The sequence below is a fragment of the Anarrhichthys ocellatus genome, unplaced genomic scaffold (genome assembly GCF_004355925.1).
Source record: "Anarrhichthys ocellatus isolate YVR2014 unplaced genomic scaffold, GSC_Weel_1.0 scaffold21, whole genome shotgun sequence".
NCBI classification, from domain to species: domain Eukaryota; kingdom Metazoa; phylum Chordata; class Actinopteri; order Perciformes; family Anarhichadidae; genus Anarrhichthys; species Anarrhichthys ocellatus.
In genome coordinates, this window is record NW_022280051.1 from 6,278,104 (window position 1) to 6,294,110 (window position 16,007).

The 16,007-nt window shown below is 37.9% G+C and overlaps 1 protein-coding gene across 1 annotated transcript; it reads left to right on the top strand.

Moving 5' to 3' along the window:
• Positions 1-393: 393 nt before the first annotated feature.
• LOC116389826 (CD63 antigen-like) lies at positions 394-8,193 on the top strand. Its single transcript, XM_031858800.1, has 9 exons — positions 394-548; positions 1,840-1,896; positions 3,615-3,734; positions 3,846-3,920; positions 4,957-5,052; positions 5,254-5,409; positions 5,777-5,812; positions 5,901-5,984; positions 6,915-8,193. Exons 1-9 carry the CDS (start codon positions 489-491, stop codon positions 7,005-7,007), a joined length of 777 nt encoding a protein of 258 aa, XP_031714660.1. The 5' UTR covers positions 394-488; the 3' UTR covers positions 7,008-8,193.
• Positions 8,194-16,007: the final 7,814 nt, after the last annotated feature.

Here is a 16,007-nt window from a genome sequence, read left to right on the forward strand (position 1 = left end):
CGTTAAACTTCCTGTTAAATACACAACATCATCTCCACAGATCATCTTCAGCGCTTCCACAGGTTGTTCTGAACTTAACATTGAGTGTGCAATAAAGCACAAGATACGTTTATATCAGACATTCAACAACACACAATGTTTTTAACTGTTTCTAGCAGGTCAAACTTCTTAATTTGGACTCTTAAAAACACCCAAAACATCCTGAAGTACTAAAACAACATATAAATTAAAAAGAAAATGAAATCTGTCACTCCATCGACTGCTTTTTAAGTTTACAACCTGTTTTAACTTGTGTGTGTGAAAGTTAATTGGTTTATGTTTTTTTGGCTGCAGGGCAGTTCTGTGTGTTGCAACTCTGTGTTCAGCCTCATTCCCTCTGCAGTCTATCTCAGGTCACACTGCTGCACGTCTTCACATCGACTGTGTTACAGTCCACGCACACATCTTCCCTCTTCACCTTCATCAGACACAATCCCAAAAAACTGAAGATGGGAAAAATTAACGGATGCCTAAAATGCCTCTTTATCTTCTTCAATGTGATTTCTGCAGTAAGTAAAACAACAACTTTATGATCATTTCTGTGTTGATTTTTGTTTTAAAAAGCTTCAGAATTAATTCAATCCATTTTTCTTTTTATGCGAGTTAATTTTAGAAAACAAAATGTGTGAAGTTGGTTAATTCTTTGATTTTCAGCTTTTACTAAACAAACAATAGGGTGGAAAGTTAAAACAGAGATACAGATTTGCCAGAGAAAATCAACTTTTGGGGTTTATTATTAAAGTTTCTAAATTGGAAGTGACTCTTTACCGGTAAAGAGTCACTTCCAGTAACTGAGAGAGAAGGAATGTTAGAGACAAAATACAAAAACAGCATGAATAACATACCCTTTTGACCGAAACCCTTTCTTTAAAATGTGTTTTTCCTTTTTCGAGCCCTTCAAAATTACATAAATTAGATTAGATTATTATTTTTGTAATTAGACTTTACTTGACAATATTGCATACAATGTTAAATAGTAAAACAATGGATGCTTACACTCGTCCCTAAAGTTAAATACGTGTCCAGATTGAGACGTTTAACAGTGTTTGCAGGAGCCTGGACTTGATCAGAGGAAGAGTTCAGTCTTTAGAGTATCCGTCTCCCTCTAGTGGCTCAAAGCAGGAACAACACAAACTCCAGCAGTAAATATGAAATAAAAAAAAACAGCTTGTATAAATTATGGAGATAGTAAACAGACTTCTGAAGTTGTGAAAACACACATTATTGGTTTTAAGACTTTAAACTCCTCTGAGAGTTGAAACTATGTTCCACCCTCTTAAAACTTTTAAATACACAGTGAAATGAAAAACACAACGTAAACAATATTTTTTATGACTCATCTTAAAATCTGGGCATTACAATTTACAATTTAAAGTCTTGATTTTCTCCTTAAATATCCTGTAAAGTGGTTCTCAAACGCTTGATTGTTTCAGCTGTTATTTGAAGTTAAATAATGTTTACACTGAGTGAAATAGTCAAACCCAGTATTTGTTTCTTAATCATCAAATGGAAATGTTTTAAAAGTCTTTATACAAATTTCCCCCAAATTAAATGTGATTCATGTGTTAAATTAATATGTTACTGTATTAATAACTTAAATGTTTTAAAAATGTTCTCAGGTTGTTGTTGTTTTACTTACGGGTATAACTTTTCTTCTACATTGTTAACTTTCTATTTCATGCACTATTTAATTTTTTCTTCTTTTAAGAATCAATATTTTGGTGGCAAACTTCAGCCTCCATACTCTGGGCTTTTTAAATTTTGTTAAAGCACAAACTAACTAATGTGATGTGCCTTCAGCTCATCGGATGTGGGCTGATCTACCTGGTGGTGAAGTTCCAGCCCGACAGCAGCCAGGTAAACAACAACATCACAAGTAGTGAATCCAATTCCCCTTTTCACATTTTGGCATCGAAATGCAGAAAACATAAAACATAAAAAGTGTTAACATGTTTCATAAACCTATAGGCTATATGCATTTGATTGAATAAACACAATCTCAATGAAATAAGGATCAAATACAACTATCACTGTGGTGAAAGAGTACTTGTAATCTTTCAGAGTGTGTACTACGGGGATGTTATTCAGGCCAAATCATAGTTAGCATATGCGCTAACGTAAAGTAAAAAAACAGCAGATCACACAAGTTTTAAACACCAAGATGAGCCAAATATATTATGATAATTGGTAAAATTATGACCCAAACTGTCTGTTACAAACATCCATCACAGTTTGCAGACTGACAGACTTGTTGCACACAGTTTTAGCCAGTTAGCTTAGCATAAAAACAGGAAGCAGGGGCATACAGCTAGGGTAACAATATCTGCATACCAGCACATCTAAAGCTCAGATCGACACTTATATCATATCTCATTTGTTTAATTCGTACTGAGGTTAAACGCGACTATTTCTTGGCACCAACTTTTTCTCGGAAGGCTACAACAACACCGCACTTCTGTCACTTGTAAGGAAAACATAAACACAAGTCAGACTAAAACATGACTGAAGCTAAACCAGAAGAAGTTAAATTCCCCCTCGTTCGTCGTCTCCGTTGGATCTGTGGACAGCTGGTTGCTGCCAAACATTTACTACTTACGGGATGTCTCTTGGCAGAATGAGCAGCAGATTTTACTGTAATTTGACTCACAGAGTGAAACAACTAAATCAGAGTCAGATGTGAACAACAGTTTTAACAATCACGTTTAGGGGGGGGGTTACAGGGTTTGTTTGTGTTGATTACTTTCAAGAAATTACATAAAAACAGGGTTCTGAGAACTTTGTAAAACAGCATAAATACTATGAACGTAAGGTTTTTGGATTATAACAAAAGCAGATGGTTTGTGAAAATAAAGACTGATTTTGTTACACAGGACATCACATCCTGTATCTGAAAATACAAAGCGCCTGTTTAGAAATGTTTGAACCAAATGGAGGTGAAGGATTCAGAGTGTATATAAGGACACGGGCAGCTGCCAAGACGTAGTGGAGACTTACCGGTACATTTATTTTCTTAATGCAAAGCAGATGTGGCCTGGAGAACATTTTCCACTCTCAATGTAAACCTCCAGCATTATTTACTAGTTTAAGATTATAAATCAAGGAAACTTTGAATCATTAGATCAAAAACACCCAAACACTGTTTTATAGGCGACAAACTTCATCTCACTTCACTTAGAATAGAATAACAATACTTGCCTTTTTTTTTCAGTTGACCAATAAGTGCTGGAAGATGTATTTACTTCAATGAGGCTCAATGTGCTGCCTAAAGTAATGGATGAAACTAGCTAAACGTAATTGTTAAAAGTTTGTGTTTTTACAAAATTAATGAAAATAATGTGTGCATTACCGTCTTTGCTATAATTCACTATTATGTAAAGCACTTTGTTTTGCATGTATGGTTTTTGTTACATCGTGATTGGAGAATTTACAGATTTGAAAGACATTGTTTTTTGTTGTTGTTGACCATAAGTATAATGTAGAATAATGCCAGCCGTATTATGAAATCCACTGTTAGATGAAATTTTTGGATTAATCCAGTGTTTGTGTTGTTTCATTGTCCTGTCATGGCGGAGCAGCTGTCCGAGGTTGGGGCCCCGAGCATGGCTTGGGGTTGGGTGTTTGCCATCGGCGTCTTCGGCATCTCCTGCTTGGGAATCTTTGCAGCATGCTCCGAGAACCTAATCGCCCTCAGAATAGTACGTACAAGATGCCGAACTCATAAAAAAAATTTTTTATAGATAATTTCAAGATTATCAAGCCACAATCAGCAAAGGAAGATATATCTTTGAATGTTGTTTCATTTACAGTTTGCAGCCTTCATGGGGTTTGGATTGATCTTCATGCTGATCTGTGGCATTGCTGTGGTGGTCTACAAAAACAAGGTCATCTATTTATCTTCTCTGTTTTAGTATGCTAAAGTTCTTTATTTACCTTGAGGCTAATGTTTTCTCTATCTTCCTTGATGATATAATGTTCTCACTATCTATATTGATGATATAATGTTCTCTCTATCTACGTTGATGATATAATGTTCTCTCTATCTATATTGATGATATAATGTTCTCTCTATCTACGTTGATGATATAATGTTCTCTCTATCTACATTGATGATATAATGTTCTCTCTATCTACGTTGATGATATAATGTTCTCTCAATCTACGTTGATGATATAATGTTCTCTCTATCCACTTTAATGATATAATGTTCTCTCTAGCTACGTTGATGATATAATGTTCTCTCTATCTACGTTGATGATATAATGTTCTCTCTATCCACTTTAATGATATAATGTTCTCTCTATCTACGTTGATGATATAATGTTCTCTCTATCTACGTTGATGATATAATGTTCTCTCTATGATATAATGTTCTCTATATCTACCTTTATGCTGAAATTCTCTATTAATACCTTGATGTTAATGCTTTCTCTATCTATCTTTGGCTAATGTTCTCTAACGTTCTCTCTCTACCTTGATGCTAACATAACTGTGATGCTAACATTATGTCTATATATACCTTGATGCTAATGTTCTCTTTTGATGCTTACATTGTCATTACTTATACCTTGTTGCTAACATTCTCTCTATCTATGCTTTGATGTCCGCGCTTTCGCTGTCTATCTTGGTGCTTATATTGCTCTAATGTTCTCTTTATCTACCCTGATGTTAACATTCTCTTTTTCTTTCTATCTTTCTTAATGCTAATGTTCTTTCTATCTAACTTGATGTTAATGTTCTCTTTATCTACATTGATGCTTACATTCTGTCTATCTTGACGCCAATGTTCTCCGTATCTAGATGCTAGTTCTTCTTTACTCTTAAGTATTTCAATGCTAACATATTGTGTTGTGTCTGTCTACCATGATGCTTAGTTCTCTCTGTGTCCTGATGCTAATATTGTTCCTTCTGTTCTTGTAGGTCAAAGAACTGTATGACAACGCCTCTGCTGAGATGGCAAAGACGTACATAGAAGACGACAAATCAAGAGGGATACTTGAGAAACTACAGAAAAATGTAATGTTGTCTGTTTAACTATTAAAACCTTACGCGTGTAGTCTAACTACGGCTCTTCGAGGACGAATGATTTACAGTCGACATTATCTATAAGGTTTTGATTTGGTGTTATTTTTTCTTCAATTATCTTCACTCTAAACTTCCTTTTCCCGTTGAAGACCATTTCTGCTTGTTGAAACTCACTCTCTCACGTGATTGCAGCTTCATTGCTGTGGAGTGGTGAGCTCTGAGGACTGGAATATGACCATCCCCGACAGCTGTGATTGCTACCCTGCACTTGGAGGTGGATTTAATCAATCTGGAGGTGGAGTTAATCCATCTGGAGCATCAGGATATGAATGTATATCCAGACCTAAGGTTGGTTTTGTAAAATTAAACTGGAAGATCGGGTATATAAATATAGGTATTCAGTGAGCCTCATCTCATGAGAAAGCTTGAGTTCATGTGCAAAAGTAAATTATAGTTGAGGACCTTGTGTACTCAGACGATACTCTACCCTAAATTCCCTTAAAACCCTGTGGTTACTTTCTTAATAGAATATGAACAGTATTTGAAAGATGATAAATGTTTAGAAGTTACAGGAAATACTGGAAGAACTAACAGTAAGCTTCAAACAAACTAGTCTGTTGTCCATTCAAGTGTAAAAGTATTTATACTTTTGTCAAACACATACTTTTGTCTTTTTTTATTGCTATGATCATATCTTGCTATTGTTTTCTTTCAGGGATTTCATTCAGGCCCAGACAAAATCTTTAAACAGGTATTCAATCAACCAATCAAGGCACCATCCAATTCACCAGTCAGCGATGTTTCCACATAATAACCTTTCTCAATCTCTTCTGTTGCAGTCGTGCAGTGAAGCAATCTTTGGGTGGGTCAACCTCGCCTTCCAGATCATGATGGGCTTCTTCTTTGGATTGGCGGTCACAGCTGTAAGCTCTTTTGAGTTTTATCAAGTTCTGTGACTGCATCAGTCTTTGAAGGATCCAGAAACCGTGGTTCAGTGTTTTGTCCTTAACTTTTTTCAACATTTGCTTCAGCGCGTCTCATTGGTGAGACAAAGCTATGGATTAGGTCAAGGAATCGCGTAAAAGAAAGTCTCAAGTCAAGTGCAAGTTCTAAACTTTGCATTTTGAGGTCTTTACCTTTATTTGTTACCACCCTAAAGGACAAAAGAGCCAACGTTGTACGATGCAGATTGTTTCTTGATTTTAAGAGATAACAAAACCGCTGTCAGATCTAGAATACCAAGTTTACATTACTTTGCTGACTGTGCCCAAGGCTTCTTGATTTCATGTTCGCAGAGTACTTAAGACTTTTTAGTTAATGTTAGTGTTAGCCACAGCTGCCCATACAACTTAATTGCTAACCTCAAAAGGGTTGAGTTCAGCTTTTGGATCGATTTTGTTATCTTGTGCAAAGCTTTGGCCTCAGGTTGGGTTTGGTTACCGGTACTTTCAAAAGTAATTAAATAAGAAATGTTTCTTGTGCAGCCAATGCTTCATGTTAGCTTGGTGAGCTAATACTGAGGAAACTTATTGTAAGAAACATTCAGTAAAAACATTCAAATCTTAATTTAAAGTAGGAAAAAACACTTCTATAACCAGCTCCCATTTTGAATTTGTATTTTAGTTTGAAGACTATTAGACCGAGCTATTAAACCAATAATATGCTGACAATAAACCAAACAAAAAATATAAAAAAGATCTGTATAATAGCTGTTGGCCTCCAGTCAGAATTTAAATTCTTAACAGTTGTTGTATGCCGTGGATTGGACGGATTGCTTGCGTAAAGTCTCTTACTTCTGAATTACCTGCACTGGTCACCTGTCTGTCTTTCTAACTGAGTACCCGTCTTTACAGCTGCTGGGCCTGCTGGTCTCCATTATGATGATCCATCAGGTCAAACGTTACGACAGCGGCAGAGGAGCGTCCATGCCCATGAAGGCCTACTAAAAGAAACCCTTTAACCTCTGCACTGAAACAGGAGGACTCAGTGGTTAATACACGACCGCTTCTTCTTTACTTTTTTAAATGTAATTTCTGGTCATTTCTCTCAGAGTGGCAGGATACGTGTGAGACGGAGAGACCACGGGGCATTCTGCAGGAAGATTACATTTCAGAAGTTTTCTTTACCTCCAGCTTTCTATAGTAGAGAATATTGCTTAAATAGCAAACATTTATTTTTTTGTATCTCTTTTGTGTTATTCATGGTTTGCAGTATTATACTAGTCTTATGTAACAGACTTTAAAAAGCAACAGTTTTATAGTTTGAAAAGTCCTCTTGTTCTCCATCTTAAGCCATCAACTTCATTGATTTTGATGGTTTAAAGCTTGGTGTTGCCAGATCTCTAGTTAGAGTTAATCCTAAATTGATTATATCAGATTTTTGTTGTCCAGAGATTAGTTCAGCATTTGTTTAGCCTAGTTTAGCACAAAGACTCAGAGTAGGGGGGAACTGCTAGCCTAGTTTTAAAACTCTTGTTGCAGAAATCGCCAGTGTTACTATTCCTTAAATCCAACCAGAATCTGCACTCACAAGAATGTTTTATTTCTGAAGGGATTTCCAAAGAATAGTCACCAACAAACCTCTGGTTAAAAAGATCAGTTCAGAGGTACACTTAAACTGTCAGCTGTAGTTATTGTAAAAAAAAAGTACAATGAACTTGTGTATTTTTTCATGCATATGTGTATATCTATGTAAAGCGCTTCAGTCATGTAAAAGGGAAACACTCCACTGATCTGTTTTATTGTGAAATCTGTACTCATATCATTTCAGAATAAATTTAAGAGACTGTGAACATACACCACTGTGATCTAATGTGATCAGTACTTCCTCCCCTTTGGCTTATTTGCCCCATAACATAACAGGCTCACGGAGGCCAATGGAGAGGTTGAAAGGAAAGAGGGAGGATATTGCATTGACGATAATTCACTTCCGTATAGCAAAACCATTTAACTTTGGGCATCTGAATAAAACACACTTAGCAAAGCAATACATTTGACGTTCTACCAGAGAAAATGCCCCTTCATTGACCAAGTTAACTGCTTGCTAGCTAGCTAGCTAGCTAGCATGTTAAACCTAAATTTGTATTAGCTAGTTAGCTATTAGCCACCAGCTTCAACGACATATAAATCACTTCATACCACACTTGATGTTAACACATCATTTCATATGAAGATAAACAGCCTGGTTAAGAAAATGTATTTGTTCTTACCTTCTGAAATAGTATATTCCGGACACCGAGTTTTCTCCGCCGTCACCGTGAGTTCAAGAAGAAAGAGAGCTTTACGTTAATAGTACTGCAGATTAGTGAAACAATCTTTCTCTTGGTGATACAAGCATCAAATTTGGCACAAATTATCTTCAAGACCTATATCTTCAAAAAAGCCCGGTATCCACGATGGGGAAAAAAAGCCATAATGTGCGATTTTTGACCTAGATTGTGATTGGATAATCCGAAATATGGGTTTTTGAGTATGAGAAATCCAATTCTGCACTTAGAAAGTCCAAATTATCAAGAATTGTTGAGGTATAAGCCAATTAATTACAAAAATAGTGTCGATTGGTGCTGAATTTGACCCGATATCTGATTGTGCCATAAAACAATAAAAATAAATGCTAAATCATTTCATAATACTTGACTGAGATATATATGATAGATACATGGTCTTGGGAATGCATACTGCAATGGTGATGTCACAGAACTTATAAGAAACACTAAACACAAATGATGGCGGCCTCAACTCAATCAGTGCTTGGCGCTAGGATTGATCGGTATAGAAATCCAAATAAAATCAATGTGTGTAAGCGGATGTACAGCTGAATATCAGGATTACGAATTGTTCTCATTGCATTTGCAGGCACACAGCTGTGTGCACTTGAGGCCAAAGCGATAGCATTTGCATCTTCCATGACATTCAGTCTTGCACCCACATTTTGTATAAGTATCTTCAGTTTACTTCTGGTTCATTTTCTTTTACGTAAATTAAAACTCTCTCTTTTCGTCCGCTCCTGTCCTTCTCTTTCCAAACATTTTCTCCTTTGCCCCCACACCAACCTTTCCAGGGTAATCAGCCAGCTCTCCTTCAGCTGGGCACTGCTGCCCTGCTGACTATGGGAATTGTAGTCAGTTACCCAGATGTTACCTAGATGCCATGATGGGTTGTAGTCTCTGCTGCAACCACTGGGAGGGGATGTATCTCCCATTGATGACACTCCCTCTCATGACATCACACTATCTATAGTGGTTAAAAGTAACGGTTTCACAGATTATTAATAATAACCTGTTACAGTTATGAATGTATAATGGCAGCAGGAACAATAAACAATGTAATAAAGTGACTGTGATCAACTAACTCAAAAAAGTGGATTTCTCTTAGTAAAATTAAATTTTACAAGATAGTAAGTCTAAATATTAGATATGGCAAATCAAATGGCTTAATGGATTTTAAGAAAGAAGCCATCACAATCCTGTATTAGTACATTTCCTAATTTTGATTCACTATGTCACAATTCTGACTATAAAACTCATTTCTGACACTACATTTAACATTAACGAAATAAAACTCTGAACTCATGTTAAATTCGGTTAACTGTCTGCTAAATAAGCTACGTCGACCGTTGCTGTCTAACTAAGCTAACGGTACATCTTTTTCCAACTGAAGTAACGTTAGGTGACTACTTTATTCAGTACTTTATTCTTCTTAAAGCAATCCCAGCCAGGACGGACTCTCGTCTTTACCTCTTCCGTCAAGTTATTCTCCATTTTCACTTCGCTAAAAAAGTCAACAAAGTGACATAGGCTAGCTATTATTGACAGCGTTGTCTTGGCGTGGTCTCATTTAACGTTATGATTCAAAACCGATATGATGAGAAGCACGTGACCTAGGAAGTTTAACGGTTAAAACAGCTCGGTGGTACAGAGAGCAGAAGTTTCACCCTCTTTGGTCATGTCATTGCGACTGGTGTCCACAGTGGCTGGTGTTCATCGAGTTGTAACACGCTTCGGGTTACTACCGTGGGGTTCGTGAGCGCAATGACTCCAGCACACTCGGATACAGTTTCTTAATTTCTTTATTCACCACAGTTCAGACTTTCTCCTGCAGTGCCTCTGACTGCTCTGTGGTTTGTCTGTCGTCTTGGCAGCACCTCTCCCAGCCTTGCCTCCGAGCACACGCCGTGTGAGGTCTGCCGTGCTTGCCCATGGTTTTAAAATAAGTAACTCCCCCATCACATATAAGTGTAGTGCTCATGTGTCCGGATACATTTGGCAACATAGCCTCCTCAGAGTAAACCAGCAGCCTTTAGATGGCAGTGCACACCAGAGAACAGGCAGCGTGACTCACATGAAGGAACAGTTTATCTTTATGATGCAGGCACACAGACGTTCGTCTCCACAGATCACACTGGTGTGAATGAACTGGGGAAGAAGATGAACCAGTAAAGGACTATTGATTAAAGTCAGTGTTTTGTTGATGTTGAGGGAGGATGTGGAGGCAGCAGCACAGGATTCACGTTTCTTATCTCCTCTCGGGCCCACCGCTGTGTCAACACGCAGGTTAATCAAACACAACCAAAGCAGTGAGATATGGTTTCACTTACTGACAATCTGCTCGTTTTAAAAGCTGAGAGGGAGAGCACGAAGCTGCGCAGGTGACGACGTTAAATTCTCTGACCTTTTTCTCTGACAGATGAGTTCGAGCTCGAGTATTTTATAGCTTCCCCATTTTCCAAACACAAGTCACCTCCTTCTCTATCTTGAATATTTTCGTAGGAGTTAAAAGCATCTTTTTAAAATGCAGCTCTACTGTGAAGTGGTGTCATGTCGTGCAGCTCTGTCCCATAAAAATTAGGTTCCCATACAACAAAACTGCTTCGTGAATTTTAAGGGAAACGTATTTTGTCCCCTTTGGTGGTGGAAGGGTAAACAAAAGAATGAGGGAGCTGTAAGTTATACTTATAATGAACGATTTAATAGGAGAAACATATCCAGGGGAATTAAGACAAAGATGAGGGCTGTGATATGTGTAAATAATAAAATAATAATTTAACGATAGCAAGTTTTGTCTTTTAGCATTTCGGGCGTTATCTATAGAGCAGTCCAGAATGATGTTGAGTTTTAAGTCAAAAACCTTCACATTTTCTTGGGGGAGGACCCTCAAACGCAACATCTCACCAAAGCTTTTATTCACTGTAGAAATGAAGAATGTGTTTCTTTATCCTGCTGCATAATAATTACGAATAATTAGCTCGCAGCCTGTCTGCCAAGCTGGTGTTGATTCATGCCTGTAGGCGTCCTATAATATATTATATAGCAATACTATTGGCAATAAATTACACAGGAAAGCACTTTAAGTATTAACACTATGGGTGAATATACAAACACATTACCTTATTAACCCAATAATGTTTCAGTTGGAATATTATTGGAGTATTACAGGCCTACTATAGAAGATGCAAGTGTTTACCACTGTTTAAAAAAAACGACAATCTGGGAGAAATACGTTTCCCTTGAAACGTAATCGAGATTGCACTTTAGTTGTATAGGAAGGTCATTAATAGTTGTGCCAAGATCACCAGTGAAACGGTTCTTTCATGAAGTTTCATCCTCTAGGTTTCATCCTCATGCTTATGGGAATTTATTTTCGTGTCTAATTAAACCAGAGGGAACAACACTCATGGCGCCTCATGTTTAAGGGTGTGTTGTGTTTGTTGCTTTAAGTTGTGTTTTCTCCTGGAGGCTACATGTGCATACATGAGTTGTTGTTTTTTTATCACATGTGAGAAGCCTCAGGCAGTTTCACTTACGGGCCTTTTGCCAGAGATGACTGTCCAGAAAGTACGCAGCTAAAAACACTCACAGAGAGAAACATTACTCTGCTGTTAATGGTTTAGGAAAGGACCAATTAATGCCCAGTTGGTTTATCATCCTTAATTTAAACACAATGTGGAAGACTATAGAGTGTCTTCTGCTGAAAATTATGAATCCAAACTCGTGGTGTGCAAAAGGATGAGTTTAGGGTTGTTTACTGCTTTTCAATTTGCTTCCTTGAATGAACAAACTCGTTAGCATATACGAGTGATTCACAGTCTGAAAATGTTGCTGCATCCACCAATCTCTCGTGCGACTGGTCCAGTCATATCGTATGATTCCTGTAGAGAGAGTCCTCCTCTTTCCACAATTTGACTGAAGATTTTTAACACCTTCATCCGGCTTAAAGTGATAGCTGTGATGTTACGAAGTGAGGTTGAATGAGGTTCTTCTCCACAGTCAGTGTTTTACTACAGTAGATGGAGTTTGGAGAAACAGACAAGATGTGGACATATTTTAAACACCTAAAACAATCTATATTAGTTTAAGTGTATGCTATATTTAGAATATTTTCACCTCTTTACCTTGCTGTCAGACAGACCTTTCTGACGGGGAACTGACGCCGTTATCTATTCTCGGTTCAAATTGACCAGACTCCGTTTACAAAAACAGTCATTTTACCTCTCAGAACACGGGTGGCTCATCGTTTGTTTTAGTTATTGTGGGACTTTGATGTTTAAAGGGTTCGTTCAGATTCACCAAAGTCCCACAAACAGACTTACTGATGAAGGCAGCGGTAGACCAGCAACTCCTGTGTTCTGAGAGGTAAAATGAATGTTTTTGTCAATGAAGTCTGGTGTAAAAGGCTGACTGAAGGTGAAGTCATGAAAAATATTCTTAATATAAGTTGGAGTTTAAATATAAGAAATATAAAGTTCATGCAAAAATCAATATTCTATTCACCATATAATCATCATCATGGTGTGGTGGAAATTGTATTAATTTCCCTGTGAGAAATACTCAAATGTCTTTAAGTATTTTATTGAAAAGGCACTTAGGATAATACAGCTGAATGATCGGAGCTCTTTCACCACAGATGGTTCGGAGGTCTTACAACGAGTCAAGATTTTAGCAGAGTGTATATGATTCTCACAACCTGAACTGCCTCTTCCAGCTACACGGTATCTCGTTGAATTATTTTCAGCAGAGAAACGAGAGAGTCTGAGGTTAATTCATTTTGCACAACTCTGACCTCTGCTGTGATGCTTATATTAAGCCCCTTGTCCTGATTTCTTCTTTTTAAAACATTCTAAAAAATATGTTTATCCTCTGTTGACTTGAAGTTATCCATGCTTTTATCTCATCCTGTTTGGACAACTGCAATTAAGCTTATTCCAGCTTAAAACTGATTTCTGTATTGTTGCTAAAACTGATCCAAACTGCAGCAGCAAGGACCTCATCAGACATTTGACAACAAGTTCAGGAATGCGTGCTGCAAATTCCTTCATAGGATCATCGGCAGACTTGCAGTTGTGTTAGTTTACTGTGAATGAAGTTTACAAGCAGCGGTGATGAGGCAGCGAGCAATGTAGCAGTTCCAGCTTAGAACAAAAGAGCAAGCGATTGATTGACAGATTGAGCTGACTTGTCTTCTCTTGTTTCTATGGATATGTATGACAACAGAGAAAGTCACCCTGAATAAACTCACTCCATTAATGTTCATATATTGCAAAGGGTTGCACAACTAAATGCAAGTTGTAGTCCCTTTATGTTACACGAGGACAAAACATTTTTATGTACTACAACTAGGACTACCAAGCCTTCATCACGGAGGACATTTTGACCCGTCACAGCAGGAAAAGCACAGGTGTAAAATATCTAATTATGGATGGCTGAATTCCATCTAGCTCAGTCAGTTTTTGGGTCATGTTATGGCTTAGGGGGACACTTGAATAGATGAGAGTCATTGCTATATTGTCATTAGTGACATTTCCTACTGTGACAAGTAGTGCAAATGTCTTCTGCGAAAAAAATGGCCTATTTGCAATGACGACATTCGTCATATTAAATTTAACAAATACCAGAAGAACCTGACTGTTCCTATAAAATCACCAGTTTCTGAGCACTGCCATTGTGCTCAAGGCATCATTAATGTTACTAGTCCCACATGTGCTTTCGCCTACAAGTCAAAATGTTGAAATCATTGAACAAGTTGGTAAACTTGTTGCATTTTTCCCGTTGGTTTGGTTTATTTTTGCACAGAAAAAGATTCAAGCGAACCAAAATGCATCACTTAAAAGTAAAAATGTTCACTCCGTTCGTTGGTTAGGTGTGTCTGGAGCGGGACCAAGAACGTGCTTTATTGCTAGTCTAGGTCACGTTCCAACCACAAACATTCCAGAATGTTGTTGTGACCGGACTTGGATCGTTTCCACTGAAGAGTATCGGTGCTTGGTTTTTGGTTCGCACAAGCTTACGATTGCAGGTTTCAGATCTGCCCAAACGAATTGTACCAAGGGGGAAAATTTACCAGAGTCCGATTCAACCGCACTAAACAATGCATGTTTGAAAATGCACTTAGAAAAACATTATTTAACACAGCAAATGTAAGGGCAATGACAAGACAGAATTTAATCGCTGCCTCTGCGAAAACCCTGACACAAATTCATCTTTTTAGTAAATCACTGCGAACAATGCTAGAAATGATCAAAGGGGCAGAGTTGACGTTATCATCGTAGAGACCAGGACTGAAGAATGGGTAGAGTTTCTCAGTGAAGGAGCAGCCAGTGAAGGAGTAGATCAGAGCTGCAGCATCTACGTCATAGAAGGAGACCAGACCCTCCTCGTAATCCACGAACACTCCCATCTTCTGTGGCTTTTTGAATATGGAGTTCAAAGGTCAAGATCACATTATGTAGCCTCACCTTCTTCCCATTCTCATGAACACGATAAATCTGGAATTTCTTGAGCAAATGTCTTCAACTTTGCCTCAAACGTCGACTAACGAAGGAAGGTTCAACAGATTTGGTGGTCAAACTGGCCTCACAAGACACGTATTGGGCCATCAATTCAAGAGTTCATAGGCTAATTATGACAATTTTACACAAATGTAATACAAACGGATACAATAACGCAGTGTTGACATTTTGGACAGACGTAGATGACAACTGAAACACGACTGGTTGGCGGAGGCAAACACAACAGAGAGGTGGTAATTCTAGTTCTGAGATGAAACTGGGTCGTTTGCTTTTGATCCCGCCAACAAAAGCTTTGATCGGCCGATTGTTTCTTGGCTGCCAAAAAGAAGCACAACAGACACAGCGGAATAACTGAGCTAATTGTTGTGGAACCAGGCCAGACTAGGTGAGTCGATGAATTGAGGGTTGTACAGGACTCTGGTGAGGAACCTCTCGATTTACGAGTTGATCTACATTCCACCTCTTACCTGCAGGCATTAGCAACATTTCCTTACTGGGTGTCTGGGCTCACAATAAGGAAGGAATATCTTATTTATTCTTTGTACAAAATAATCCTAATGTGTGTTTAAGATTAAGCATTACAGGAAAGAAAGGCAAAGAAGGCCGTTGGAAAGATACACACTTTATACAAATAAATGCACACTTAATGAATAATAATACTCTTGTTGCTGAGGTAACATACAGAAGGAAATTACTAATTCATAAACATTTTAAAGACATCCAGCAGTTGTGTCCTCAGGCCAAGATGGGTAGATTTATATAACAACGTGAATCTGACATGAAGCTGTTTCGTCGCACCAAAGGGAACCTTTTGATGTGGTCTGGGCTTGTGATTAGGATTCCCTCCAGCAGTCTCCCTGTGGAGGTATTACAGGCAGCTGAGGGGAGACCAGAGCACTCCTTTGGGACTGAATATCGTAGTCTGGTCTGGGAGAGCGTCGGGATCCCCCAGGAGGAGCTTTGGGGAAGCAGGAAGAGAGAAGATGACATCTGGGAGTTTGTAGAGCCGGTTACCACCAGGACTCACCAGGAAGATGGATAGATGGATAATATTACTTCAGTTTGAATGGACATATTTTATCTTTAAAATGATAACAAGTTTTTGTCCATATGACCCAATGACTAAAATGTAGTATAAATGAGTGTGTGAGTGATGAGTGAAC

What these genes read in the sequence shown, in the direction of transcription:
- LOC116389826 (XM_031858800.1), top strand. Translation starts at nt 489, where the DNA reads ATGGGAAAAATTAACGGATGCCTAAAATGCCTCTTTATCTTCTTCAAT. An exon ending in TGGTGGTCTACAAAAACAAG is followed by an intron (nt 3,921 to 4,956) that starts GTCATCTATTTA and finishes CTGTTCTTGTAG; the next exon opens with GTCAAAGAACTGTATGACAA. An exon ending in AATGTATATCCAGACCTAAG is followed by an intron (nt 5,410 to 5,776) that starts GTTGGTTTTGTA and finishes GTTTTCTTTCAG; the next exon opens with GGATTTCATTCAGGCCCAGA.